The following is a 26,541-nucleotide window of genomic DNA, read 5'->3' as shown; positions in this document are numbered from 1 at the left end:
TTTGATCAAATGATTCTGCTACTTACTCACCCCACCTAAAACTGTAATCTATAATAATAACCACTGCTTACACAGTATTTTCTTTATCATGATGCTTTTTAGAAATATCTTCATTAACTCTCATAATGGTTTTTAAAAGTAGTTTATTACACTTACATTAGTTGTGGGAAAACTGAAACTCAGAGATGCAAAGTAGCCGCTTTTAAATGGCAGAACCGAAAGCAATGATATCTTTGTAAAAAGAACCCTTTTCACTACCACATTGCCTGATGGCTTTCATGGGGCCATAAAGTACTGTTGGCTTCCTTCACAAGTGGAGCATCAATAGAAGTCACTCTCTGTAAGATCATTGCAGCCCTTCTCAATATTCCAAACTGCAGAATCCAGAGACTTGCCTGGTGGCTCAGCAGTGAAGAGTCCACCTGCAATGCAGGGGACTCAGAGACATAGGTTCAATCCCTGGGTCAGGAAGATTCCCTGGAGAAGGAAATGGCAACTCACTCCAGGAATCTTGCCTGAAAAATCCCATAAACAGAGGATCTTAGTGGACTGTTGTTCACGGTGCCACGGAAGAGTTGGACACACCTGAGTGTCTAACACTCAGCAATAGAATCATGAGCCTTTAGAGCTTTGAGGGCTAGTAGTTTACTTTCTATTCCATGCATAGCTTCCCTCACATCATCCCAGATGGAGGTATCTTATCTGACTTACTTAGATACCTTAACTTATAAGAAAATCTGTTTCATGTGGCATTTGAGAGACAAAGGTCACCAAAGCTAAGCTAAATGTGTCAAGGAAGCCCGAATGCCCCAAGAGGTAAAGAATCTGCCTGCAATGCAGGAGATACAAGAGACAAGGGTTCGATTCCTGGGCTGGGAAGATAACCTTGGAGAAGGAAACGACAACCCCCTCCAGTATTCTTGCCTGAAAAATTCCGTGGACAGAGGAGCCTGGCAGCTACAGTCCATAGGGTCACGAAGAGTCAGACACAACTGAGCATGCATGTGCAAGCCTACCTACATTGGCCATCAAGGGGAAGCTAGCCCATTGTCTAGCAGAAAAGACACATAGATAATTACAGTCAGTATGGTGCAGGAATTTATATATACATACATATAGATTCTGGGTTATTTTCCTGGCTCGAGAATCCCTGCCATATTTCCAAATGCCTAGAGGTACCTCTCCTAGGAAGTTGGCCCTCCCAGGCACACTCATCATGTTCTTCTCATCCTATTATGTGTGTGTGTGTGTGTGTGTGTGTGTGTGCGTGTGGTTGAAATATAATATATAAGGAGTATTTACACTTCACAATTCACACCCAGGTCATCTGCAAATTACCCAAACTCTATTTTAAAATATGTCTCGAATCGATCATATTCTTTCATCTCCATTCTGATTCCTTACCTGGATATCTACAGGAGTCTTCTAACTGTGCTCCCTGAGTCTGCTCTCACCCTCTCTAATCTGTGCTCTCCAGACAGTGGAGTGACCTACTGAAGCAGAGATTAGGCCATGGCACTGCTTGGTAACATTTTAGTGATTTCCTTTTCACGACAGACAAAGTCTATACTTCTTACTACGATCAGCAAGACCATCTGCAGCTACTTCCAACCTCAGCTCCCTCCATCCCCTACCTTATCTGCAGGCTTCAGCCACACATTCTTATTTCAGTTCTCAAACACTCCAGGTTGTCCATTCTGCCCAGGGCACCTTCCCTCTGGTCTTGGGAATCTCCTTCTGAGTATCTTTTTGGACCTTATCCTATTTACTCAAGAGATTTTCCCAGATAATCCAAAACAAATTGTCTTCTCCCTCTCCTTCCACAGTTAGTCTCTATTTCTACAACCTGTTCATTTTTCTATGTAGCTCATTTCACAATTTGCAATTGGCTCAGCTGGTAAAGAATCCACCTGCAATGAGGAAGACCTGGGTTTGATCCCTGGGTTGGGAAGATCCCCTGGAGAAGGGAAAGGCTACCCACTCGAGTATTCTGGCATGGAGAATTCCGTGGACTATATAGTCCATGGGGTCTCCAAAAGTCAGACACAACTGAGTGACTTTAATTTCACTTCACTTCATGTATCTATTCATTAGCTCACTCAACACAAGCTATTGAGGCCAAACACTGTTCTAGGAAATGAATATATAATAGCAAACAAAACATATGAGGTCTCTGCTCTCATGGAACATGCATACTGGGAGGAAGAGGTTGACAAGAAATAAGCATGTGAACATGCTAATTACTGAATATGTGATAGCCTGAGAATTAAAATAGGGTGCTGTACCAAAGAATGACTTGCTACATGGTCATAAAAGGCCTTTTGGAAAGGCGGGTATTTAAGTTGAGATTTGAATGGTTAGAATACAGCTATGCAAACATCAGAGGGAAGGGTAGCCCAGACAGAGAGAACTACTAATACCAAAGCTGTAGGCTAAAATAAACTTGCTATGTTAGAGTGTTTACAGAACAACAATGACAACAACAAGAATAGAAAGAAATGAAAGAAAAAGTAAAAGGAAAGAGGAGAAAACTAAAGAAAGACAAAATAAAAGCCATCATACTCTAGCAGTGGCCAGATAAGAGACCACAATGGTTCGGACCAGTTAGATGGTAACGGAGATGTGGTCAGATGCCATGTATGCTTTAGAAATAAAAGATAACAGATCTCAATGATGAGGGGCAGAAAGTAAAGGAGGAACCAAGAATGACATCTGGATTTTAAGGTGTTGATTTAGTTTCTTCCACTAGATTGTGAGCTTTGCAAGAACAGGAACCATATCAATTTTGTTTACCTGCCACATAATAGAAACATATTTGATGAATGCATATCTGTATGAACAAAACTATGAAAGAATGGGCAGAGGGATGTCAGGGCAGGTTTCACAGAGGTGGGGATACCCATACAAGGTTCCAAAGAATAAGTTGAAATCTGTCAGGTTGGCAAGATGGGGAAGCATTTTGGAGGCTGACAGACAGCACCAACAAAAGGAGGCAGGAAACATACATGAACAGAACAGTGTCACTGAAGTACTAGGTAAATTATCAGCTCTGTAATAGAGCCAGACTCCAGAGAGGCCATATGGTGAATGCACTATTCTCTTTGTCATGTTTTTATATAAAGACAAATAATAGGAGTTCCAAAGAAGGGATGAAGGAGAAAAAAAAAGTCTAAATCCAGAAATTCCAGCCCAAAGCCATAGTGATCTCTGTAGAATGTAGAAAGCTGTCAGCAGCAGCCCTTGAGGAAAGTCTAGGGTCCCATTGAAGTCTAACATCACCTCTCCAACATCCAAGACGTCCCTTGATTTTTGATGCACGGTTTCATGCTGTCTTTAGGGGAGACGCATTTTATCTAAAGGACACATAGAAGAAAACAGCCTTGCGCATCCTCTGGGATGAACCCATAGAGGATCTGAGGCAAACCCAAGGACAGATGAGTCCCCAAAGCAAAGTAGCCCATGTGTTCATTTAAATCATTCCATTCCAAGCTCAGCTTTTTGAGGGAGGGGATGTATTCCACACTGTGTGTTTCTTAGAAACAAGCACTTAATAGAATATAAATATTATTAAAGTCATATAGATCAGAGAGAAAAAAGACATTGAAAAAGAGGAGAGCGAGAGAAGGAGTGAGAGAGAGGGTGAGAAAGAGACAAAGAGAAAATTAGACAAACATCAAACGTGGAGTGAGAGTATGCGTGAGTCTGTTTGTCAAAGGGAAAGAAGGTAGATGTTTTTGTTCTTTGTAGGTTAATATGTAAATGACATTCTGATTTATTAGCGGGCTCCAGCAGATGAGGTGATGATTAGCACATTTCCATATTTATAGAAAAGCAACACTAACTTTCCGGATTTATAGAAAATCAGCTCTTCACAAATAGCAAATTGTGCTATTATCGACATATGGCTTTCTATAAACAGAGCTGAGGTAATTATCCCTGGGACAATTCGTTGGTGGGCTCCTTTTGAATATTAACCACATTGGAAGCCCATTTCTGCCTCACAGATTTTAAAGCGGAGGGGGCTTGAGATACCCCAGGCAATTAATTAGTAATCCAGTACCAAAGACAGAGCCCAGATGAAAGGCTATACCAGAACACATGGTGAAAAGACGCAGGTCCAGGGGTCTGATGCCAGTTTCCTGCAGCCCTGGGCCAAATATAGGGAAGTAATTAACTTCCCTAAGGAGCCTCAGCACTTCTGGGGCTAAAACTAGAATAACACCAACCTCCAAATGTTGTCAAGAATATTAAATAAGAATATATACAACAGCCCCAGAACTTAGTATGTACTCAATAAATGTTAGCTCTTTGTTCTTCCTCATGGTTTTGAGTGACTCTTAAAAAGATCCACGTGAATTAAATTTTTCAAACTCTGTTTTTATACTGATCTATCCTGAACTATTTCATTTGTCATGACTCTGCACATATATATGTCTTTAACCAAAAGAAGTTTCTTGAAGCAATAACTTATCCTCGCTGCCTACAAACCATTATGATATTTTCTCTTCTGTTCTGTGTTGTTCAAAATGTTTGTGATCCATACATTGATTTCAGCATCTACTATTGGTTTTCAACCTACAGTTTAAGTATTATGCCACAGGAAGGTAGGGACTGTATTTAGATTTGCTTGCCTTTCCTAGCACAAACCTGTAGAAGATACTGAATAGATATTTGAATTAGAATGGATACAGAGATAGATGGACAAGTTTATGAATGGCCCTAGTTAGGAATCTAAGTTAACGCCCTCTTCAAACTCAGTGTCTTGTTTTGCTCACTCACTGTGTAAACCCTGTGTTGAACGCTAAAGAGGTGGAAAAGTGTCAGACACGAGGCTTGCTTTCAAGGATCTTGCTGTCTAGATGACAAGAGAAATGATTAACATTTGGAAAATTGCTTTAAAGACTAAACTGTGGAATTTATATGAATGTGTTGAAGGAAGGAAGGAATTGACCAGCCTGAACTGGTGCAGTCAGAGAAACTTCTTGAAACTTGGAGGTTGAACCTGGGCTTGAAAAATGGATACACCTCTCACCCTTCTACTCATTCACTGGTTCTCAAACTATACTAAGCATCAGAATAACCTGGAGGGTGATTGTCGAAACACACTGCTGGACCTACTCCCAGAGTTTCCCATTTAGCAGGTTTGGAATGAGAACCTGATAATTTGCATTTTAACACATCCCCAGGTGATGCTAATGCTGTTGGTGGGAGTCCGCATGTTTTAGAACCACTATTCTAGCAGTTTGGTGAGACCATGGAGATTGTTGATGTCTTGCTAAGGATTTTAGGTTTTAGTATTAGCCTTGTAGGATATTGGGCAAGGAGGTGACATCCTAAGATCTGTGAGGCAGAAATATCCTTCTGGTAGCAGTGTTGAGAATGGATTGGAAGGAGTGAGTCTTCTTTTGAAGACCATTTCGGAGTTTCTGCAGTAGTAAGTGAAAGGTATAAACCCAGCCTCCCATTGCAGGAGGGGATGTAGAAGAAAGGACGGAGGATAGCTGCTCAGGAGAGAGAGCTGAAGGGTCTTAGAGATCTACAGGGATGGAGGGGAAGGAGGGTCTGGGATGACTCTAGGTTTCTGCCATCACTGACTGCTTGGATGGCCGTTCTACCCACCAATAATCTACATTTAAAATGTTTTAACATTTTAAACAGCAAAACCCCAGAGACCCTTTATTATTAAAGAGATAACTATGGTGCCATAGAAAATGCATGATTTTGGACAGCCAGACGAGTCTGCATTCAGACTCTATCTGTGGTGCTTCCGAGCAAGCCACTTCACCCTGTTGAACCTCAAGTTTCTATAAATAATAATACCAATGCTACCTTAGAGAGTTGTCATGGAGACCAAGTGAGATCACGCGTGGCTGAGAGTCAGTGACTAGAAAACTGCTCACCATGTCTGGTGTACGCATTGAACACCATGTGCGTCGCACGCCCATTCTACTTACCAGCTGTTTCCATTTTTTCTCTGTTAAGCACGAGGATATACTCATAGACACCACCCATCGATCCAGACGTTATGTAATGGGTGCCATAGTCATTGATGAACTTGGCGTACATGCCATAGTGGTATTGCTCTGGAAGCTCCATTAGTGACTGCTGCATACCTTCATCCAGCATGATGTTTTCCCTCCTCATCTTAAAATGAGCAGTCTGCACCTTTGTGAAAATTCTCATAAAGATGTATTTCTGCCAACAACAACGACCACCATTAAATGAGGGAAAAGAACACAGAGAGTATATATTTTACCACATGAGATCACGTAAAAGGTCAGCATTTAGTACCTGCAGATATATATACACCTACATATAACTGTGGGAATTATATGCAAAGGTATAGATATACTTACATATATATGTATATAAATATACATAAGGGGGATTACTACATTTTGCAAGCATATATTAGGCACTAGTGTGTACCTGGCTTCTCCTGTGCCTTCATTTCTTTTCTACTATGCCGTCCAGGTCAAGTTCTCATCAGCCCTCCCTGGGTTTATTATCTCAATGTGCTTCACTGTGTTCCTTGCCTCTACCCTGCCCTCAGCCCACTCTTACCGCCGCATCTTTCTCTAATTAAAGCAGTATGCAACTTCCAACATAAGTATTAGGCATCCATTAAAGATTATGCTTAGGAATATTTTGATGACACTGTGAAATGCCAACATCATTTAATTCATTGAACAAACTCCTATCCGTGCCTGTCATCACATGCTTTCTGCTAGGTGCAGGGAACATGATCTTGAACGAGATAGTCCCTGCCCTCATAGAGCTTATATTTTAGTGGTAATCTAATACCATTCAGCAATCAAGAAATGCAGGATCCTGATATAATGATGAAAAAAAAAAAAAAAGACAGGACCAGGGTGAGGTTGGATTGGTTTAAGAGGAAGTGGGTTATGCATGCACTTTCCTTGCAGAGAATGTAACCCTTGTTCCAAAGTGATAGTGAAAGTTGAAGGAAACGACCTGGTTTTTGAAAAGTCCACATTACCCTGAGAGTTGTATCTCAGAACAACACTTCCCTTCAGATCAATAGCTTATTTGTGGCCAAGCTCCAAAATGTAATTTATATTTGTTAACAAAGTTAACTTTTATAACTGTTTTTTCATCATGTAAAATCATGTTTTGAGTCCTCTGTAAATCCCAATTTCTGGTACAATGTTTTGAGGCTTTGGGGTAAATTTCTGATCAATTCAATGAATATTGCTCTGGCTCCTGATTGCCTCTCCATCCTTATCACTCCCTGTTTTCCCTTCCCACCCGGGCTTCAGACAGTGGAAGTCCTTTCAGTCCACATCTGTGTGAGGCAGTTTCTCATCTCCAGGCTTTTGCATATGCTCTTTCCCAGGCTGAGAATAGCCTTCTCTTAGCTTCTGCCTCACTTCATCCAGACAACTGGTACTAGTCTTTAGATATCAGTTAAGCCAGACTCCCTGACTTCCTCAAGGAAACATTGCCTCATAATAGACAGGATAATAGGCAATTAGTAGTAAATTGTTGATGAAGAAAGATTCATTGAGCAGGCCAGCCATCCAATCTATGGAAAAGCCTGGAAAGGCCAGGCTTGCTGTAGAATTCTTCCAAGTCTAGTTTAGAGGGCTTAGCTGTTTCTCTTTAAGACATTACCTTCTAAGTATTTCCCTGTATGCTCCAGGTAACCATGAAAAAGGATGGGGAAATGATAAGAGTACTAGTCTTATCATGCAATGTATTCCCTTTGTGACGATTCTGTATGTGAAAGTGTAATAAGAAAACAAACATGATTACCACTGATCAGACATTTCCAATTATACAAGCAAATGAAGGTTCAATTACTACTGTACTTTTTAACGCAGTTAGGTAGTACATGTTCAGCATAGATTATGGGATAGTGTGCAACATGGGCATTATGTTTTAATACCTTCTCATTATACTCGCTTAACTTTTTTAAGAAGGAAGCATCTTGTGACGTGGATACACCTATAGTCACCATGACTGGGTCGCGTGTAGAGCTCACACCAACGGTCAATCCTTTTGACACAGAATTGTCGTTTTTCACTTTAGTAAGAAGATCATTTACGTCATTATATTTCTCTGAAGAGAATTTAGTATCTGCCAGGGCCTGAGAGGAAACACATAATGTTAGCTTTGTACACATAAAGTTATATTCCAATTCATAGGTAATATTTAAATCTTTTCTCTGTAAATAACCAATGTTTCAGGTTATTATAAATACTCCTTTAAAAAGGCTATTCCAAGTTGATACTAAAATGCAGAAAATTCAGCAGTGCTTAGTAATTAGTGGTACTACTAAAATATTTATTTAAACATATACACATGATTCTTATAAAATGTTATAATGTTCTGTGCATTTATTTCTTTCCAGAGGGCTTATCCTTCCTGTATAGAAGATAGGAAGATAGACACCCTTCCTTCCTGCTTGACTCTGTAGTGGGGAAATACAGAAAGCCGTGTCTAGGCATGGACAAGAGGCAAAGGCAGGCAGGTGGTGACAGTTCTAAGTAGAGGTATGCTTAGGGACCACCCAAAAGTGTTTGGTTATTTCATTCCAGGATTGCATTTCTCAGCCAGCTTGACCTGAGGTCTGGTCATGTGCTCTGCTTGAGCCAAGGAAGTGAGGGTTAGGAGCCCATTGGTAGTTCACTCTGTAATCACAAGAGCACGTGTTGAGATGGAGGCTCCATTAATTTGGGTCCTGAGTGTCTGTGATGATGAGAGTTTCCTTTCCATGTTAGGATGAATGAATAGCAGAAGAGGGGCATTACTGTTTTAAGCACTGAGATTGAAGAATCTTTTATTGCCATAGCATAGCCTAGTCTATCTTGCCTGACGCATAGGCCCTAGACCGTCCTCCAGTTAGGAAAACGGCAGTGCCTGTCTCCCACCTTGGCTTACTTAGACCTGATGACAGACATGGAAGTGGGCTGGGGAGAGCCAGTTTCTTTTTTTTAATGTAACTATAATTGATTTACAGCATTGTGTTAGTCTCAGGTATGTAGCTTCAGATTCATTTCCATTATAGTTTATTACAGGACATTGAATATGTTCTCGGTGCTATACGGTAAATCCTCATCGTTTATTTTATATGTAGTAGTTTGCATCTGTTACTCTCATACTCCTGATTTATCTCTCCCCTTCCCCTTTCCCCTTTGGTAGCCCTAAGTTTGTTTTATATGTATGTGAATCTATTATTATTTTGTGCTTGAGTTGATTTGTATTAATTTCTTAGATTCCACATATAAGTGATCGTATAATGTTTATCTTTGCCTGGCTTATTTAGTGTGATAATGTCTAGGTCCAACCATGCTGTTGCAAATGGCATCGTCATTCTTTTTTAATGACTGAGTAATATTCTATTGTATATGTCTATCACGTCTTCTTCATCCATTCCTCTGCTGATGGACGTTTGCTTCCACTTCTTAGCTATTGTGGACAGTGGGAACCAACTTCTTAAAACAGAATCCATAAGCCTAGCCTTATCCTCTGTCAATATTTTTCTTTTTAGAAATTTGAGTGGGGGAGGGTGAAGGATGTGACTAGATAGTTGTTCAGGGTCCTGGCATCCTATCATCTCTCTCTATAGATAGAATGTAGATAGAATATATGTGATACAGAGAGAATTTGCATCATCTAGCTTCCCTTCTAAATGCTATATAGCCAGGCTTAGTTCAGATAGATCTGGATTTAAATCTTGTCTCTGCTACCTATTAGGCCTGACATTTATCCCTCTAAGTCTCTGGGATTTTTTTTCTTTTTTTGTTGTTATTTTATTTGTTATTTTACTTAACAATACTGTATTGGTTTTGCCATACATTGACATGAATCCCCCTCGGGTGTACATGAGTTCCCAATCCTGAACCCCCCTCCCACCTCCCTCCCCATATCATCTCTCTGGGTCATCCCAGTGCACCAGCCCCAAGCATCCTGTATCCTGTATCAAACCTAGACTGGCGATTCATTTCTTACATGATAGTATACATGTTTCAATGCCATTCTCCCAAATCATCCCACCCTCTCCCTCTCCCACAGAGTCCAAAAGACTGTTCTATACATCTGTGTCTCTTTTGCTGTCTCACATACAGGGTTATCATTGCCATCTTTCTAAATTCCATATATATGTGTTAGTATACTGTATTGGTGTTTTTTTTTTTTTCTGGCTTACTTCACTCTGTATAATCGGCTCCAGTTTCATCCACCTCATTAGAACTGATTCAAATGTATTCTTTTTAATGGCTGAGTAATACTCCATTGTGTATATGTACCACAGCTTTCTTATCCATTCGTCTGCTGATGGACATCTAGGTTGCTTCCATGTCCTGGCTATTATAAACAGTGCTGCAATGACCATTGGGTACACGTGTCTCTTTCAATTCTGGTTTCCTCGGTGTATATACCCAGCAGTGGGATTGCTAGGTCATAAGGCAGTTCTATTTCCAGTTTTTTAAGGAATCTCCATACTGTTCTCCATAGTGTCTGTACTAGTTTGCATTCCCACCAACAGTGTAACAGGGTTCCCTTTCCTCCACACTCTCTCCAGCATTTATCGCTTGTAGACTTTTGGATCGCAGCCATTCTGACTGGTATGAAATGGTACCTCATTGTGGTCTTGATTTGCATTTCTCTGATAATGAGTGGTGTTGAGCATCTTTCCATGTGTTTGTTAGCCATCTGTATGTCTTCTTTGGAGAAATGTCTATTTAGTTCTTTGACCCATTTTTTGATTGGGTCGTTTATTTTTCTGAAATTGAGCTGCAGGAGTTGCTTATATATTTTTGAGATTAGTTGTTTGTCAGTTGCTTCATTTGCTATTATTTTCTCCCATTCTGAAGGCTGTCTTTTCATCTTGCTTATAGTTTCCTTTGTTGTGCAGAAGCTTTTAATTTTAATTAGATCCCATTTGTTTATTTTTGCTTTTATTTCCAGTATTCTGGGAGGTGGATCCTAGAGGATCCTGCTGTGATTTATGTCGGAGCGTGTTTTGCCTATGTTCTCCTCTAGGAGTTTATAGTTTCTGGTCTTACATTTAGATCTTTAATCCATTTTGAGTTTATTTTTGTGTATGGCGTTAGAAAGTGTTCTAGTTTCATTCTTTTACAAGTAGTTAACCAGTTTTCCCGGCACCACTTGTTAAAGAGATTGTCTTTAATATCTAAAATGGGTCAATGGTAATATCTGTTCCATTGTCTTGTAATGAGGATTCAGCGGGAGAATTTGTGTGAAAGTAGGAGGGGACACTTGGTAAGCCTGCAGTGAGGTGTGCTGTGTAGATGGCTCACCCACAGGGTGAAGGGCAGAGAAATGAATGGTTAGGAGCAGGCCCTGGAGCTGACTGTGAGCTCCATGGTGACCAGGGGACTGCAGAATTTTAAAGATGTGGAGAATCTTAGGGAACCTTAGCAGTTTTCAAGCACTTTTCGATAGCAGAACCTTTTCTTCCAACAAAATCATGTACAGAAAGCCAAGAGATGAAGGTCATCAGTGAAGACCTGCCCTCGGGGAAGCAGGGGCGCAGGTCTCAGGACCCACAGCCACCTCCTATCTTGCCCCCACTTTACATCTTAGGAACCTGAGCCTGGGGAGGGACAGTGAGCTGCTCACGGTCTGATATACATCTGTTCTAATAGTGTCAAAACCTGGAAATAGGGCTTCTGACTAGCAGCCCAGAAAATAGGGCCTCAGTCTATTTCACTGCTTTAGGACCAGAACCGAGATCTAGCGGAGGTGGTCCCATTTACAGTACAGTCCCATTTACAGAGGCTCCCTGGCCCTGACCTTGACTCTTCAGCCCTGAGCATGTGTGGGAGCAGGTGCATTGGGAGCTTCAGCCACCAGCAAGCCCTATAGGAAGTAAAATCTTCCAAAGCAAGTCATCCTATCTTCACCAATAGACTTCCCCTCCATGCCACCCTGCCACAGTGGCCTGTGAGCACCCCGTTCAGACTTACTTCAAAGTGATATTTCAGGAAATTGTAGGGTTTCCGGAAGTACTTATCATCGTCTCCATAGTAGAGACGCTCACAGGCGGGGTCATACTGAAGCTCCCTCCATTCCCCATTGTATACAGTCTCACACTGGCCCCCGTAGTACCTGGCATCATACACATTCTGAGTTTCTTCCTGGGTCAGGATATTATACCTAAATTGAAAAGGAAAGCAGCTTCTAAGAGAGAGCACTGGAAAAGCAAAGAATAACACAAAATCTCCTCTGCACATTGATGTAACTGGTAGGCTGAGCAGTATTTCTCCAACTGAGTTAAGTGAGGCACTAGGTTTCCTTGAAGTACCTTATGGGCCATTTTGGGTAAAGGTGGGAAACCAAGTGGGCTGGGCATGAGCCCCCATTTCCCTTAAACCAGATCAGCCAGACAACGTCATTCAGCATCTAGGACAGGGCTCCCACATGGGAGGCCCTCCTAAATATTTGTTGAGTAAACTGAAGAAGAATATGCATGATTATAAAAATTCTGAGCCCAGGAACTAGACAGTCCAGACCTGTTTCCTGTCTGCCCCACATCTAGCTGTGTGATTGACCTTGGGCAGATCATTTAATCTCTCTGTGTTTCAGCTTAGTCATTTGTAAAAAACAAAAACAAAACAAAACAAAAACAGCTAATACTACTGCCCTCACAGAGTTAAGCATGAGTTAAAACAAGTAAAGGAATCATAATAGTACTCATATGAAATATTAAAAAAATGTTGCTGTTGCTGGTTTTTGTTAGTATTATTTCAGAAGAAGTTCTGCTGCTAAAAACTAACTTTGAAATATTAGTATAGTTCATAGTGGTAAGCTGATGATCTAATCCTCAGAAAGGCTGTAGTCTTCTAGGCAGCATGGAGGAACACAATGTGAAGTCAGGGAGCTGAGTCGCTAAGTCATGTCTGACTCTTTGCGACCCCATGGACGGTATTGCCCACCAGGCTCCTCTGTCCATGGGATTCTCCAGGCAAGAATCCTGGAGTAGGTTGCCATTTCCTTCTCCAGAAGTCAGGGAGACACCTGGTTAATTTCTGGCTCTGTCATTTACTAGCTGTGTGACTTTGTAGAAAGTTTCTACAAACTTCCTGAAGATCATTTTCCTCATTTGAAGAACAGAATAGTAAAAGTGTCGTTTAGTGAAGTCTAAATGAGAGCATTAGGGTAAAACAGAAATACTCTTGATAATAATTCTTCTTTTCCCCTGGCCCAATACCTTTCCAGAAATATTTTCTAATACTTCCCTCTCTGAGGGTGTTTCACGTCTATCTGCCTAAGTCCTCTGTTTTAGGTCATGGATGGTTTAACCATATTTAGGTAACAATAATGTGAAACAGGTGAAAGACAGCTTTAATTTCTTAAAAAGAGAAAGTTAACTGGACAAAAGCATGAAACTTGACTAAGAGTTCAAAGACCTTACAATCTAAGCCTCTTATGTTGTAGATAATAAAATGATTGCTTTTCTTTTCATCTCAAACTTCTGTTCAGCCTTTAAGACCCAACTGGAATGCTGCCTCCTCTGTATCACCTTTGATTATCCTGGACAGATAATTGTCCCTCCTCTGTGTTCCCAGGGCATTTGGTGATTGCCTCTGGCATAGCATACGTCATGTTTGTTTATTTCCTTTGTGAAAAAGCACAAAGGCAAATTAGCTGGGGAAGGATTATGAATAAAACCTGCTTCAAAAGAATAAATGGATAATTATAGAGCACTTGGCGTATAGTAGAAATTCAATGTAAGTAAACTTCCTTCTTCTCTTCCTTTCTCCATCTCTTTCTTCCTATTAGTGGAAGTGATGTAATAATAGCTGTGATGAATTGAATACACATTTTACCAGACATTTAGTATACATTAGCTTTCAACCTCATAACAACTTTGCAAATGTGAAAATTGAAGCTCAGAAAAATTAAGTAACTTGCCTATAGTCAGAACTGGGATTTTTTTCCTAGATTTTTTTGGACACTACAATCTAGGTTCTTACTCTTTACCCTGCAATCTCTAACCATAAGTAAAGCCTATGCATATTTGGAAAATCTGATTGCAGAAGCCCTGGTGGAAATAAAAAGAGAGAAATTCCACTTTTCGGAAACTTCTTCTGCAGAAATATTCATACATGTGTACAAAATTATATATATGAAAATGTTCATTGTAGCACTGTTTATGAAAGGGAAAAGGGGAAAATAATCTAATTATCTTTCAGTTCCATAGGAGGTAATTTAATTATCATACAGTTACCCTATAGAAGAATTGGGAAATTGTTTTGTTTTTCTTTTTTTTTTTTAATTTTTTTTACAAAGGTCCATATAGTAAATAATTTAGGCCTTGCAGGTTGTGTAGATTTCTGCTGCAACTACTCAACTCTTCCACTGTAGGGCAAAAGCTGTGTTTCAATAAAACTTTATTTAAAAACAGACAGCGGGCTGAATTTTGCACCTAGGCCATGGTTTGCTGATCCTTGTTATGGAATACTACATTGTTGCTTAAGAAAAGACAATAGATGATATGGTAGGAAATCTTCAAAATGTTAAGTGAAAACAAGTTGTGGGCAGTATGTATAGTCTAATCATATTTATATAAAATATACTTATGCCTATAATGCACAGTACATTTAATTGAATTCTTTCCATACAGTGTATGTTGGCAGTGCATTTTTACATGATTGGAAAGTCCCAACTTAACAAGGGTCAGCTCCAGGGAAGGAAGAGAGAGAGGGTAAGTGGGTGGGACAAGGTTAAGGACAGTGAAGGAAAAAGTTCAGTTTTTACCTCAAATAGTTATTACTTTTGTAACAATAAATAAAAATTAAAAACTGGGAAATGCCTAAATAAGAAAAAAATAAAATATCAGGAAGGGCCTCTAAGATCTTATAGATGAATGGAAAAACCACCATAATGTCAGCTGTTGGGAGTGGAGGTGGCCCCTTTCTGCTGTTTTCAGTGTTCAGTGTGAGCAAAGTACTCAACCCTACAAGTATTAATATATTTGAAATTCTCCTGATCAAATCACATGAGATCAGGGTCATGGTCTGAGATCTTTTTGTCAATAAGGAGGTAGTCGTTTTCCAAGTCAGCACCTCAGTATTTCATGCTCATACTCTTTGCATCCCATAGTCACTTTCAAAATCAAGATTTTGGTGGTAGAGCCTGAAATATGCCCTCCCAATATTCAGATGTTGAAGTCCTGACTCCCCAACCCTCAGAAATTTACAGTATTTTGGTGATAGGATCCTTAAGACGGCAACTGAGGTAGAATGAGCTTGTTAGGGAAGGCCCTAATCCAACATGACTGGTGTCCTTACAAGAAGAGGAGGTTAGGGCACAGCCATGGGCAGGGGAAGACACTGTGAGGACCCGGGAGAAGATGGCCATTCAGCAGCCACAGAGAGAGGCCTCAGGAAAAGCAATCCTACCTTCATCCCAGGTTTCTAGCCTCCTGAGAAGAAAGTTTCTATTGCTTTAAGCCACCTAGTTTGTGGCATTTTGTTATGGTAGTCCCAGAAAATTAATATTATTGGTCCAAAAGAAACAAATACTTGCTCATCTTTTCATGCGTGTGTGGCCACACGCATTTACTGGATTCTGCCCTATCTGGTAGGTGGGCTGTGATCTGAAGGTGATTAAAGCACAGAGAATGAGCGCTGCACGTCACAGAACCCACACGTGACTGGGAGTGGGCTGCCACATGGCCCAGCTGCTGTGTGATGATTACTACCTCTCTCTGTCTCCTCATCTGCAAAGATCCAGCTGCTCCTATTGATTTGTTTCACTGCAATCAATACTCAGTGACAGCCTGTTCTAGGAAAAGCTCTGATACAGAGGCAGAGGAGATGAAAAACATGAATCAGAGCAGCCCCTGCCCTCAAAGAGCTTATGTTCAAGTTAGGGGACAAGGCCCAAAGCAAAGACTAGCAATGCCATGTGTCACTATAAGCTCAGCCCTGTGCTGGGTGCTGGAGAAGCAGAGATGATGAGGGATCCCTCAGCTGGGAAACAGATGTCTCTGCCCTGTTGGCTAAGTGCTGGGAGAGGAGGACACACAGGGATGCTGGGAGCAGTGGGAGGGGACTGTCAGCCTAAACAGCATTGAGAGGAGGAGAGGGGGTGTCAAAAAGACCAGCTAGAGGAGATGATGCCTGGGTGTCTTAACTGGGCTATCATAGCAAAATACACCCAATACAATACCCAAGTCTGGGTGACTCAAAGAATTTTGACAAATTTATGTTCTCTCAGTTCTGGAAGCTGGAAGTCTAGGAGAAAGGTACCATCAGGGTTGGTTTCTGATAAGGCCTCTCTTCCTGGGTTGCAGATAGCCACCAGCTCACCATGTCCTCACATGGTGCCTTCTCTGTGCATGTGGTGAGAGAGAGCTCTCTGGTGTCTTTTCTTCCTCATATAAGTATACCAGTCCTATTGGATTAGGGCCCCACCCTTATGACCTCATTTGACCCTAATTACCTCTGTAAAGGCCCTATCTCTAAATATAATCACATAGGTATTAGGGTTTCCACATATGAATTTTAGGGGGATGCAATTCAATGCATAACACTAGGTAAAAAGGTAACCAGATAGGAATATAGGGAAGGATATTCCAGAAAGAAGGAACTAACTTTATGAAATCTCAGAAGAAAAGTGAGTGTTGTGTGTGTGGGTTTGAACCTAAACATAAGGTATACAATGAAGTAAAGTTAGAATCAAGGATGACTGGATCTCAACAGATTAAAAAAAAACAAAAATGTGTCCTGAGAGGTGTAAGTCAGCAGTCGCAAAGTGGAGATTCAAGCTCCACTGTGTCTCACCTTAAAGTCCATTTTCTTGCCGTGTCTTGGTTGTATCAGCAACTGCAGTGCAAAGCAGAGTATGAATAAGGCTACCGGAAAGCGCACTTAGTCAGAGAAGAGTTATTTGGGGGAATATTGGAAGCCTTCGTAGAAAATGTAAATGGGCCTTGGAAATGGAATTGGGGCAAAAGGAATGAGCAGTAGAGTGGGAAAGGGTGAAATAAGGATACGCAGATAGAGACACAGAGGGGAAAACAGGAGCTATGTCATGTAAGCAGGACTGAGCAAGTCACCTGTTATGGACTGAACTTTGTGCAGCTCCCAAATTCATATGCTAAAACTCTAACCCCCCATGTGGTGGTATATAGACAGAGACCTTTGGGAGGTGCTTTGGTCATCTGGGTGGACCCCTCATGAATGGAGCTACTGCTCTTACAGAGGAAACCCACAGGGCACCCTGATCCCTTCCACCATGGGAGGACACAGCAAGAAGACTGCTAACTGAAAGAACACCCTCATCTGGCCAGGCTGGCACCCTGACCTCAGACTTGCAGCCGCAGAAGTCTGAGAAATAAATTTCTGTTGTTTATAGGCCACCCAGTGTGTGGTAGCTTGTTAGAGCAGCCTGAATGAACTTAAGACACTAGAGGGACAGTGGCCTCTCAGGATGCACTCTAGAGGAGTTCGTCCCAAAGACCCTCTTGTTTCCCTGAAACCAATACTCATGACTGATGGGAGATCATGCCCCAGACTCACAGAACCAGCGGGCAGTGACTCACCCCAAGGCCGCCCTCTCTGATCCTGGAATTGGGTCATACTGGCTGCAGTCATTTTCTGGAATCCTGAAGTCTTCACAGTCATCCTCGTCAGAGCCATCCAGGCAGTCCTGGTCTCCATTACACACCAGGTGGCGTTTCAGGCAGCGACCTGAGCAAGGAGAGGCAGTGGATGCTTCTAGCGCCTCCAGGACTCCTCCCCCTCCCTCACGATCCGTATCAGTTCAGTTCAGTTCAGTTCAGTCACTCAGTCATGTCCAACTCTTTTCGACCCCATGGACGGCAGCATGCAAGGCCTCCCTGTCCATCACCAACTCCTGGAGTTTACTCAAAGCCCTGTCCGTTGAGTCAGTGATGCTATCCAACCATTTCATCCTCTATTGTCCCCTTCTCCTCCCGCCTTCAATCTTTCCCAGGATCTTTTCAAAGTCAGCTCTTCGCATCAGGTGGCCAAAGTATTGGAGTTTCAGCTTCAACATCAGTCCTTCCAATGAATATTTAGGGCTGATTTCCTTTAGGATTGACTGGTTGGATCTCCTTGCAGTCCAAGGGACTCTCAAGAGTCTTCTCCAACACCACAGTTCAAAAGCATCCATTCCTTGGTGCTCAGCATTCTTTATAGTCCAACCCTCACATCCATACATGACCACTGGATCTGTTTAATCTCTGAAACAGCCCTTCAGTCCTCGGTGCTGTCCCAAATCCTCCTTTAATCCTCACTGCCTCCACCTTCCTCCCAGCCTCGCTGTCTCCCGCCTGCAGGCCCTCAGCTCAGACCCTGCCCCAGGCTCCTCCTCTCTATTCAGTCTCCACATCACAGCCCCAGGGGTCTAAAATGCTCTGCACCCTCCAGAGTCTCCCCATTCCTCTGTCTCCAAATGCCACCATGTGGTCCCCAGTTAAAAACCTGGCCCATCCCCTGTCTCTCTTCCCAGAGCACTTATTTTGGGCTGATTGCAAGTTCCTAAACCCTTGTGCTTTGGCACATTTTGTCTATTAGCAAACTTGTTCATTTTCTAAGTCTCAGTTCAAGTACCATGTTGAAGCCTGCCCTGACTCTCCAAAGCAGATTTAGGTACCCCCTGCCAGAGAATCTGTACATTGGACCCTATACATACACTGATTACACTGGCTATCACAGAATATTGTCATTGATGGCTTATTGGTCTGTCTCCCAAAGAGTCTAGGAGTACTGAGGGTCAAGCACATGAATTTTTCAATCTCTGCCTCACCAGCAGGTAGCACATTACTTGGTCATCGTATGCACTCAACTAATATTTATTCAATGAATGGATGGATGTGTGAATTGTACCTTTTTAAAATCAACATATGTTCCCAAAAACTTGCATCAAGGTTACTTGGATTGCTGGCTTGGCTTCAAATTCGGGTTCCTAGGTCCCATCCAAAACTTCCAGAATGATAACTTCCAGGGCTCTGGAGTTCTGCATTCTAACAAGCTCCTGGAGAACTATTTTGTACATTAAGTTTGACAGGCACAGCTGTTATCCTGCTGAGATGCTACTCACCTGTCTCCTTACACTGGAAATCCTGTCCACACTGTGCTTGACTCAGACAAGCTGTGGGACTGTGACAGCTGGCTTGGTCCCAGACATTCCCACTGCAGATGGTTCCCCCAAACTTGTTTGGCTGCAAGAGGCTCCGGTATCTGTACTAAATCAGATTTGGAAACAGACACATTCATTGTCTTATCAATCAACCGAGATTGGTGCAGGCAGGTCTCAGCTCAACATAAGGAATGACTGTCTTAATGATTGAGAGCTCCCTGCAAAGCTGTCTTTTGAGGGGATGAGTAATCATAAATGGTGATGTTCAACCAGAGGTTGTCATCAGCTGGAATATTGAATTAGGGCCTCCAAACATCAAATGAGAAGTCTGGACTAGGTATTTCTAGGGTCTTCCTCCTTGTCAGGAAGGACCTCCATCTTCTCTTTCTGACAGTACCAGCTAGTACCTATTCATCTTTTAAGACTCATGGTTTACCTTCTTGGGAAAAAAAACTTTTATAACTCAGTTATATATTCTCAATTCCCTATGAACCCTCTCTCCTAGCACTTGTCATACAAGGCTGTTACTGTCTACTTGTTACTTTACCTATCTCCTTATTTTAGGAACAATTTTCATATGGGGTTAGGGCTGCCAAAGGGAGGACCTAATTTCTACTACTTACTTTATTTCTTACTGTCTTATTTGGCTTCATATACTTAGCATTTGATCTATGATGCATTGCATGGGAGGCACTTTTAGAAGCCGTTTATTGCTTCTCCTTTGTAAAAATTTTTCTGCTCATGGCATCTCCTCTTTCCTTGTGACATATCTCATTGATTCAGGTAGCGGTGATGTCACCCCCTTAGTCACAGGGTTAAGATATGGATAAGAATGAGGCAGGGAAACCGGGGCCCCATATCTGCCAAGTCGCAATGATTGGTTCATGACTCAGCCTTATGGCAATCATAGTCCTCTCTGGGAATTTTCTTTCAGAACTTTTGGAAAAGACAGTTCGTTTTTAGCTGAAGTTGCCTGGTATCAAGTGATCATGTTGCCTACTAGGTAGAAAGACCCCACGCAAGAGGTTGAGAGACAAAGAGAGCTCTGAAGACACCATCTGCGCCTCTGTGTCCAGCTTTGATGGCAGATGAATAAATACTTACTGAAGGAAGGATAGAAAGAATAAAATGCATACCAATCTTGGGCTCAATGTTTTTATGTTACTGTTTTCTATAGGGTGTACAGTATGAGGTACTAGTGTATAAGGAGGAAGCTGAACAGTAAGATATTCCAAGAAATTGAAGTTCCATCCCTGTCTTTGAGAAGCTCAGAGTCTAGTTGACAAGATGAAAAAATATAACAACACAGAACATGGGGGTATAGAGAGCTTCATACAGCGTCAGTTAGCACCATATTTTCTGCTGCCTCTTATACTGGCTCGGCCCACAGGCCCTGCCTTCAAGACTGTAAGTAAGTAAATAGGAAGGCAATGTCTTGAAAAGCAAGAGAATTGAGTTCCTGACTTGAATCTACCCCTGACTCACTGTGTACAGTATCAGTGCCTAGTACTTTCTGCCTCAGTTTCCAAATCTGTAAAATGAGGTGGTTGACCTAGTTGATTCACTAATCATAACTACTAATGATTCCTCCATCTGTGTCCTATAGCTGGAAGAGCACAGGCATGAAATTAGCCCCAAATTAGACCCACTTGGGTTCAGACCCCAGATTCACTTACCAACTGCCCATGAGCAAGCCACTTATCTTTTCTGAGCATCTGTCGTCTAATATGTAAAGTGGTTGAGATGATACCTTAGCTCAAGAGGATTTTGTGAGAGCTAAGCGAGAGGTCTGAGACCATGTAGCCTTGTGCCTTGCATATCATTGGTACTTAATAGGCAGAAATGTTTTCTACATCTTTACCAATGCAGCCTTTTCCAGATGCTTCCAGGGATGAGTGCAAAGCAATGTGACTTCCCTTCTCTTTCATCTTGTTCACTTCTGCCTACATGACTGGTCCCTAGCAAAGAGGCAGTTGTAGCAAAAAGAAGTGAGGTTCCAACCAGTCTATCTGCCTTTCGTGCCTGTCACTTAATAACAGTGATGGCAGATCTGTAAACTTGGTGGGAAGAGATTGTAATTAATGGTCAATGTGGGAATAGAAGATATTTTCCGTGTCTACCCACATTCTTGTTCCACAATACAGTGAATACAAGAGAGCTTGTCATACCAATATAGAGCCAGTTCTCTTCTCTTCCTTGCCCTTAAAACACCTTCATCAGTTATGGGACCTGCAGTTACCTATGTGTTGATGATGATGGTGGTGGCTACCAGTTATTGAGTGCTTCCTATTGGCTAAACACTTTACATTCTCTTAAAAAATATTAGTATTTATTTATTTGGCTGTGCCTGGTCTCAGGAGCAGCATATGGGATCTTTAGTTGAGGCAAGCAAGCTCTCAGTTCGTGGCATATGGGATCTAGTTTCCTGTGTGCATGCGTGAGGGCTAAGTCACTAGTCATGACTGACTCTGCTGTCCATAGGATTCTCCAGGCAAGAATACTGGAGTGGGTTGTCATGCCTCCTCCAGGGGATCTTCTCCACCCAGGGATTGAACCTATGTCTCTTATGTCTCCTGCATTGGCAGGCAGGTTCTAGCACCACCTGGGAAGCCCTCTGATTCCCTGACCAGGAATCAAACCTGGGTCCCATGCACTGAGAGTGTGGAATCTGAGCCACTGGACCAACACGAAAGTCCCTCTACCTTGTTCATCTCACTTAATGCTCACAAGTCTAGGAGGTTACATTCTATTAATGCTCCCATCTTAAACTGGGTTAGAATTCCAGTTCTGCAGCTCAGAGTGTGTGTGTCACTGGATAAATTCCTTAATTCCTCTGCCCCTCGGTGTTCTCATCCATAACATGAGAGAGATCTGAGAGTCTTCTGAAGATTAGTGATCACGCAGGTAAAGACATCAGCTCTCTGTTCCATTCTGGTGTGTGCCCAGTAATAAGAGCTGTCAACTTTGTCATCATCCTTGTAGCTGTTGGACTACTCTGGAACAATTATGACTGAGAAGGTATTGGATTAGGTAACCACTAATATCACTCACCACTCTCCATATAGCTCCAGGAGAGGCATACAGTTCAGATTCATGGGCATTTTGGAATCAGACTGGCCAGATTTTAAATTGAGGCTCTGCTGCATTCTTAATGGGCAGCCTAAGCAAAGGGTAGGACGGGTCTATCACACACTACTGGCTGCCAAAGTCAAATAAGAAGATGATTTATTTAAAGCATTAGCACAGTCCTTGGTCTACAGAAATCATTTAATAAATGGCCACTGTTATTGTCATTAACATCCTTCCTGTGGTTTCTATACTTGGAATGCTGGTGCAGGCATCAGGTTCATTCCCACCCACTCCCTAGTTTCTAGGTTGTTATCAAGTAATAAAGACATTGTATTGCAGACAGGTTGATAAGGATACTTCCCCAGGGACTTCTCGGTGCCAATGCCCATGGTTGGTATCATTAAGACATTACTACCTAGTAGACAATGTTTCTTTTCAGAAATGCACATCTTTGGGAGATTTTGAGAGGAAGAAATATATTAACAAAAAGAAACTCAGATGACCTTTCAATAAAATAGTTAACAGAATTTAACAGAATCATTTTAAGAATTCCCTTAAAGACATGACTTTTTGAATCACTAAGAAAGTAATCAATGTTTCTGTAAACTGTAAGTCAGTCACCTGTGCTATCTGCTATCTAAACTGTAACACAAGAGAAAAATGTAGCTTTAGGATGTTATTTCAATGTATAATAGGTTGAATAATGGCCACACAAAGAAATCAAGTCCTAATCCTTGAAAGTAGTAAATGTTACCTTATTTGGGGAAAGGATCTTTGCAGACATCATTAATTTGGAGAAATTACTCTGGATTATCCAGGCGGACTCTGAATGGCATCACAGTGTCCTTGTAAGAGGAAGGCAGAGGGGGGTTCCACTTATACACATAAGGGAAACACATAGAGGGGAGGGAGTGGTGCAGACAGACGAGCAGAGATTGGAGCGAGCAGCCCCCAGAAACTGGAAGAAGCAAAGAGCAGCTTTTCCTCTGGAGCTTCCAGAGAGAGCCTGACTCTACTGACATCTCGACTGCAGACTTCTGGCCTCCAGAACTGTGTGAGAATGCATTTCTGCTGTTCTAAGCCACCCAGTTTGTGGCATTTCTCACAGCAGATTCAGAAAATTAATCCAGAATGTCAAAGCAGAATGAGAATTGGGGGACAGATATTTTTAAACCGGAATGTCTAAAATTCTTTGGCATATCCCAGAGGTGGGAGAGACAAGATCATAAATTCTAGACTTCAGAGTCGAATAAACTAGGTCCAAATGGTGTTTCCATCACTGTCATCAGATCTTCCCAGAGCACTTTCCTGTCTCCCTGAGGAGGGGGCTGGAGGCAGGAGAACCATCCGCAGAGTCTGTAAGAGGTCGAATGAGAAAAGAACAGGGCTTGATTCGAGGCAGAGGGAGTAGGGGTAGAGAGGAGGACACAGAAAGGAAGTAAAACCGCTCACATTTATTAAACACTTACTATGTGCCCTGGTGACTCAGCCAGTAAAGAATCCTTCTGCAATGTGGGAGACCTGGGTTTGATCCCTAGGTTGGGAAGATCCTCTGGAGAAGAGAACAGCTACCCACTCCAGTATCCTGGCCTGGAGAATTCCATGGACTGTATAGTCCTTGGGGTCACAAAGAGTCAGGCACAACTGAGCGACTTTCACTTGCACTGTGAGCCGGATGCCATGAAAAGCGCTTTTGTATGCATTATCCATTTGATGTTCTCAGAAACTCTATGATGTACATACTGTTCCTACTTTCACTTATAGATTAGGAATCAGAGGCACAGAGAAGGTAAAAGATATGTCCAAAATAACACAGCAATTAAGGTGCAAACCAGAATCTACGCTGTTCAATCAAAGCTGAAACACAGGCTTGACAGCAACAGGCTAGTAGACAAGGCTCAGGTAGTGGTGTACCACGTATGGGGGTGTACACCCACCCCTGTATCCAGTGAAGGTGTGTGTTATCTGCAGAGATTTTAAAATGCTAAGAAAACAGAATAGAAGTTAGTCTTTTTCTATCATGATAGGCCAGTGATTCTGAACAAAGACAGAGCTGTAATACTTCTCCCTGCCAGAGCAGAGTGCACCCAACATCCCCCTTATGCTACTGAGTTTAGCAATCATTTTGGACCAGTTAAAACCGCTTATGCGGGCAAGATAGATATACATCTGTTCATTAGACATGTCAGCCTTTTTCAGTGCATGAAAGTGAAATCCTCAGAAACACCCTGTGTGGCATGCTTTGGTTTATCTCAGTTTTCCATAGGTCATGGACAGCTTGGCATTTGTTCCCAAGTCATTGGTCCCTCCAGATGACTCTCACTAGAGGGCAGTAGGTTGGCCAAGGCCCAGAGGGGCCAGTGGGGATCAGTGTACCCATGTCTGGAAGGCTACTTTTTTCCATCTAAGCCATAACATACATGTCTGTGTAGCCTCATCCAAATGCCTTACAGACAAGATCAGAAGAAGCAGAACTATGTTCCACCGTCATGTGTGTATGGCTTCTGAATACCTATTTCTAGACCCATTTTCTCCCTAGACCTCTAGGTTTATGATGCCCACTGCTTATCCCCATTTGGATGCATGCTACACAATTCAAATGCTAAATGCTCCAGAATTGGTTATTAATGTCTCACCTTTTTGTCCTGGCACGGAAAGCAGTCTGTCCACTCTGCCCAGTTGTCCAGCTGGCAGGAGACAGCTGTCGGGGTGAAACTCTCAACAGCTCGACTAACTCTCCTAGAGAGACAGAGGACCTCGATTCAGTTTTTAATTTTTTATCATGATCATTTTAATTTCTGTAATTATAAATGTGGAAAGGTGTTTTAATATGATGGCATCTTAATAATATGTAAACATACTGAATTTTCCCCCAGCTTTATTGAGGCATAATTGATTTAAAAATTGTATGGTATATTTATGATGACGGGTGTGATAGTTTGATATACATATACATTGTGACACGATTATCACAATCAAGGGAAACACATACCTCACCTCCCATAATTACCTTTTTTCCTTTTTTGGTGTGCTAAGACATTTCAGACTACTCTCTTAGCAAATTCCGACTGTACACTATGCTCTTATGAACTCTAGTCACCATGTTGCACGCTAGAAATGCAGGACTTTTCATCCTGGGAATTGAGAGAGTCAATTCCCAGGCAGGCTGATAAGAAGTCCGGGGTCCCTGAGGAGGAGAAAGTGGTCTGGGGCTCTCAAAGTGGAGATAGGGGTCTGGAATTCTCAAGGAGGAGGAAGGGACAAACATTTTTCTTTTTTCCTCTCTACATTCCTTAGTCTTAGTCACATAGTTTTTTTCTGATGATTATACAACGAACAACTCAGTTTAAACTTTGTACTAAGGATTATATAACAACAGTGTATTCTGCCTGAGGACAGTTTCTCCTTCCTGAAAACCTTCTGGCTAATCCTGTTATCTTAAAATGTAAATTATGGGAGTGGGTCTAGGAAGATCTTTACAACCTTGGGACTTTCTTTTGATTTATTGCAGTAACTAATTTAAAATGTATATAACTCCCCTACTTAGACGAGCGAGGGGGGAACTGTCTGCTCCCTTTCTGATGTCTATGTCAGAAGCTTTTGCTGTCCCTTTTTCACTTTAATAAAACTCTGCTACACAAACGCTCTTGAGTGATAAAGCCTGGTCCCTTATCCCAAAGCTAAATCTTCTTCGGAGATCATGAATCCGACATCATTCACCATAAGCTATCACTATGACAGAAAGTTTATATCCTGTTACCAACCTTTGCCCATGTTGTTCTCGCCCCAAGCCCGTCTGTTCTATCTCTGGTTCTATGAGTTAGACTTTTCTTTAGATTCCCACATATACCTGAGATCATGCAGTATTGCCTTCTTTTTGCCTGGCTTATTTCACTTAGCATAATGTACTCCAGGTTCATTTATGTTGTCACAAATGGCAGAATTTCCCCCTTTTTTATGGCTGAACAGATGCTTAATTTTTTTTAATTTGTACAGGTTGCCCATTGATTTGGGCATCTGGTTACTTGTAGCCGCAGAACATGAAACAATATCACAATATATATTCCCTTAACCTTCAAATTATCTGGAAATAGGAGCGGGGATAGAGCAAGGAAATGAGAGGAACATTCATTCATAAAGGCACAGTTTTTACTTGGAACCCTGGGCTGCAGGAGTATTTCCAATACTTGATTAATTCTATCATCCTTCTTAAAAATTGCATGTGCTGTTTTCAAAACAAAAGATATATGGCCTATTGCTCTTTTTACCCCAATATTTTATTGTGGCAAAATATACATAACATAAAACTTATACTTTACCATAATCATTTTTAAATGTGTAGTTCAGTGGCATTGAGTACATTCATATTGT

The 26,541-nt window shown here is 41.8% G+C and overlaps 1 protein-coding gene across 1 annotated transcript in view; it reads right to left on the bottom strand.

Annotated features, from left to right (window-relative positions):
- The window catches only part of C8A (complement C8 alpha chain), a 72,253-nt gene that overhangs the window by 31,076 nt on the left and 14,636 nt on the right, over positions 1-26,541 (bottom strand). Inside the window, exons 2-7 of the mRNA XM_069592718.1 lie at positions 24,807-24,909; positions 19,063-19,207; positions 17,540-17,687; positions 11,955-12,144; positions 7,910-8,110; positions 5,955-6,195 (exon numbers count right to left, since the gene is read on the bottom strand). Coding sequence (XP_069448819.1) covers positions 5,955-6,195; positions 7,910-8,110; positions 11,955-12,144; positions 17,540-17,687; positions 19,063-19,207; positions 24,807-24,909 — 1,028 coding nt within the window. The remainder of the gene's footprint in view (positions 1-5,954; positions 6,196-7,909; positions 8,111-11,954; positions 12,145-17,539; positions 17,688-19,062; positions 19,208-24,806; positions 24,910-26,541) is intronic.

Source organism: Ovis canadensis, chromosome 1 (genome assembly GCF_042477335.2).
Source record: "Ovis canadensis isolate MfBH-ARS-UI-01 breed Bighorn chromosome 1, ARS-UI_OviCan_v2, whole genome shotgun sequence".
Lineage (NCBI taxonomy): Eukaryota > Metazoa > Chordata > Mammalia > Artiodactyla > Bovidae > Ovis > Ovis canadensis.
The sequence above is the reverse complement of the archived record's forward strand: the minus strand, read 5'-3'. Positions and strand labels throughout refer to the sequence as shown.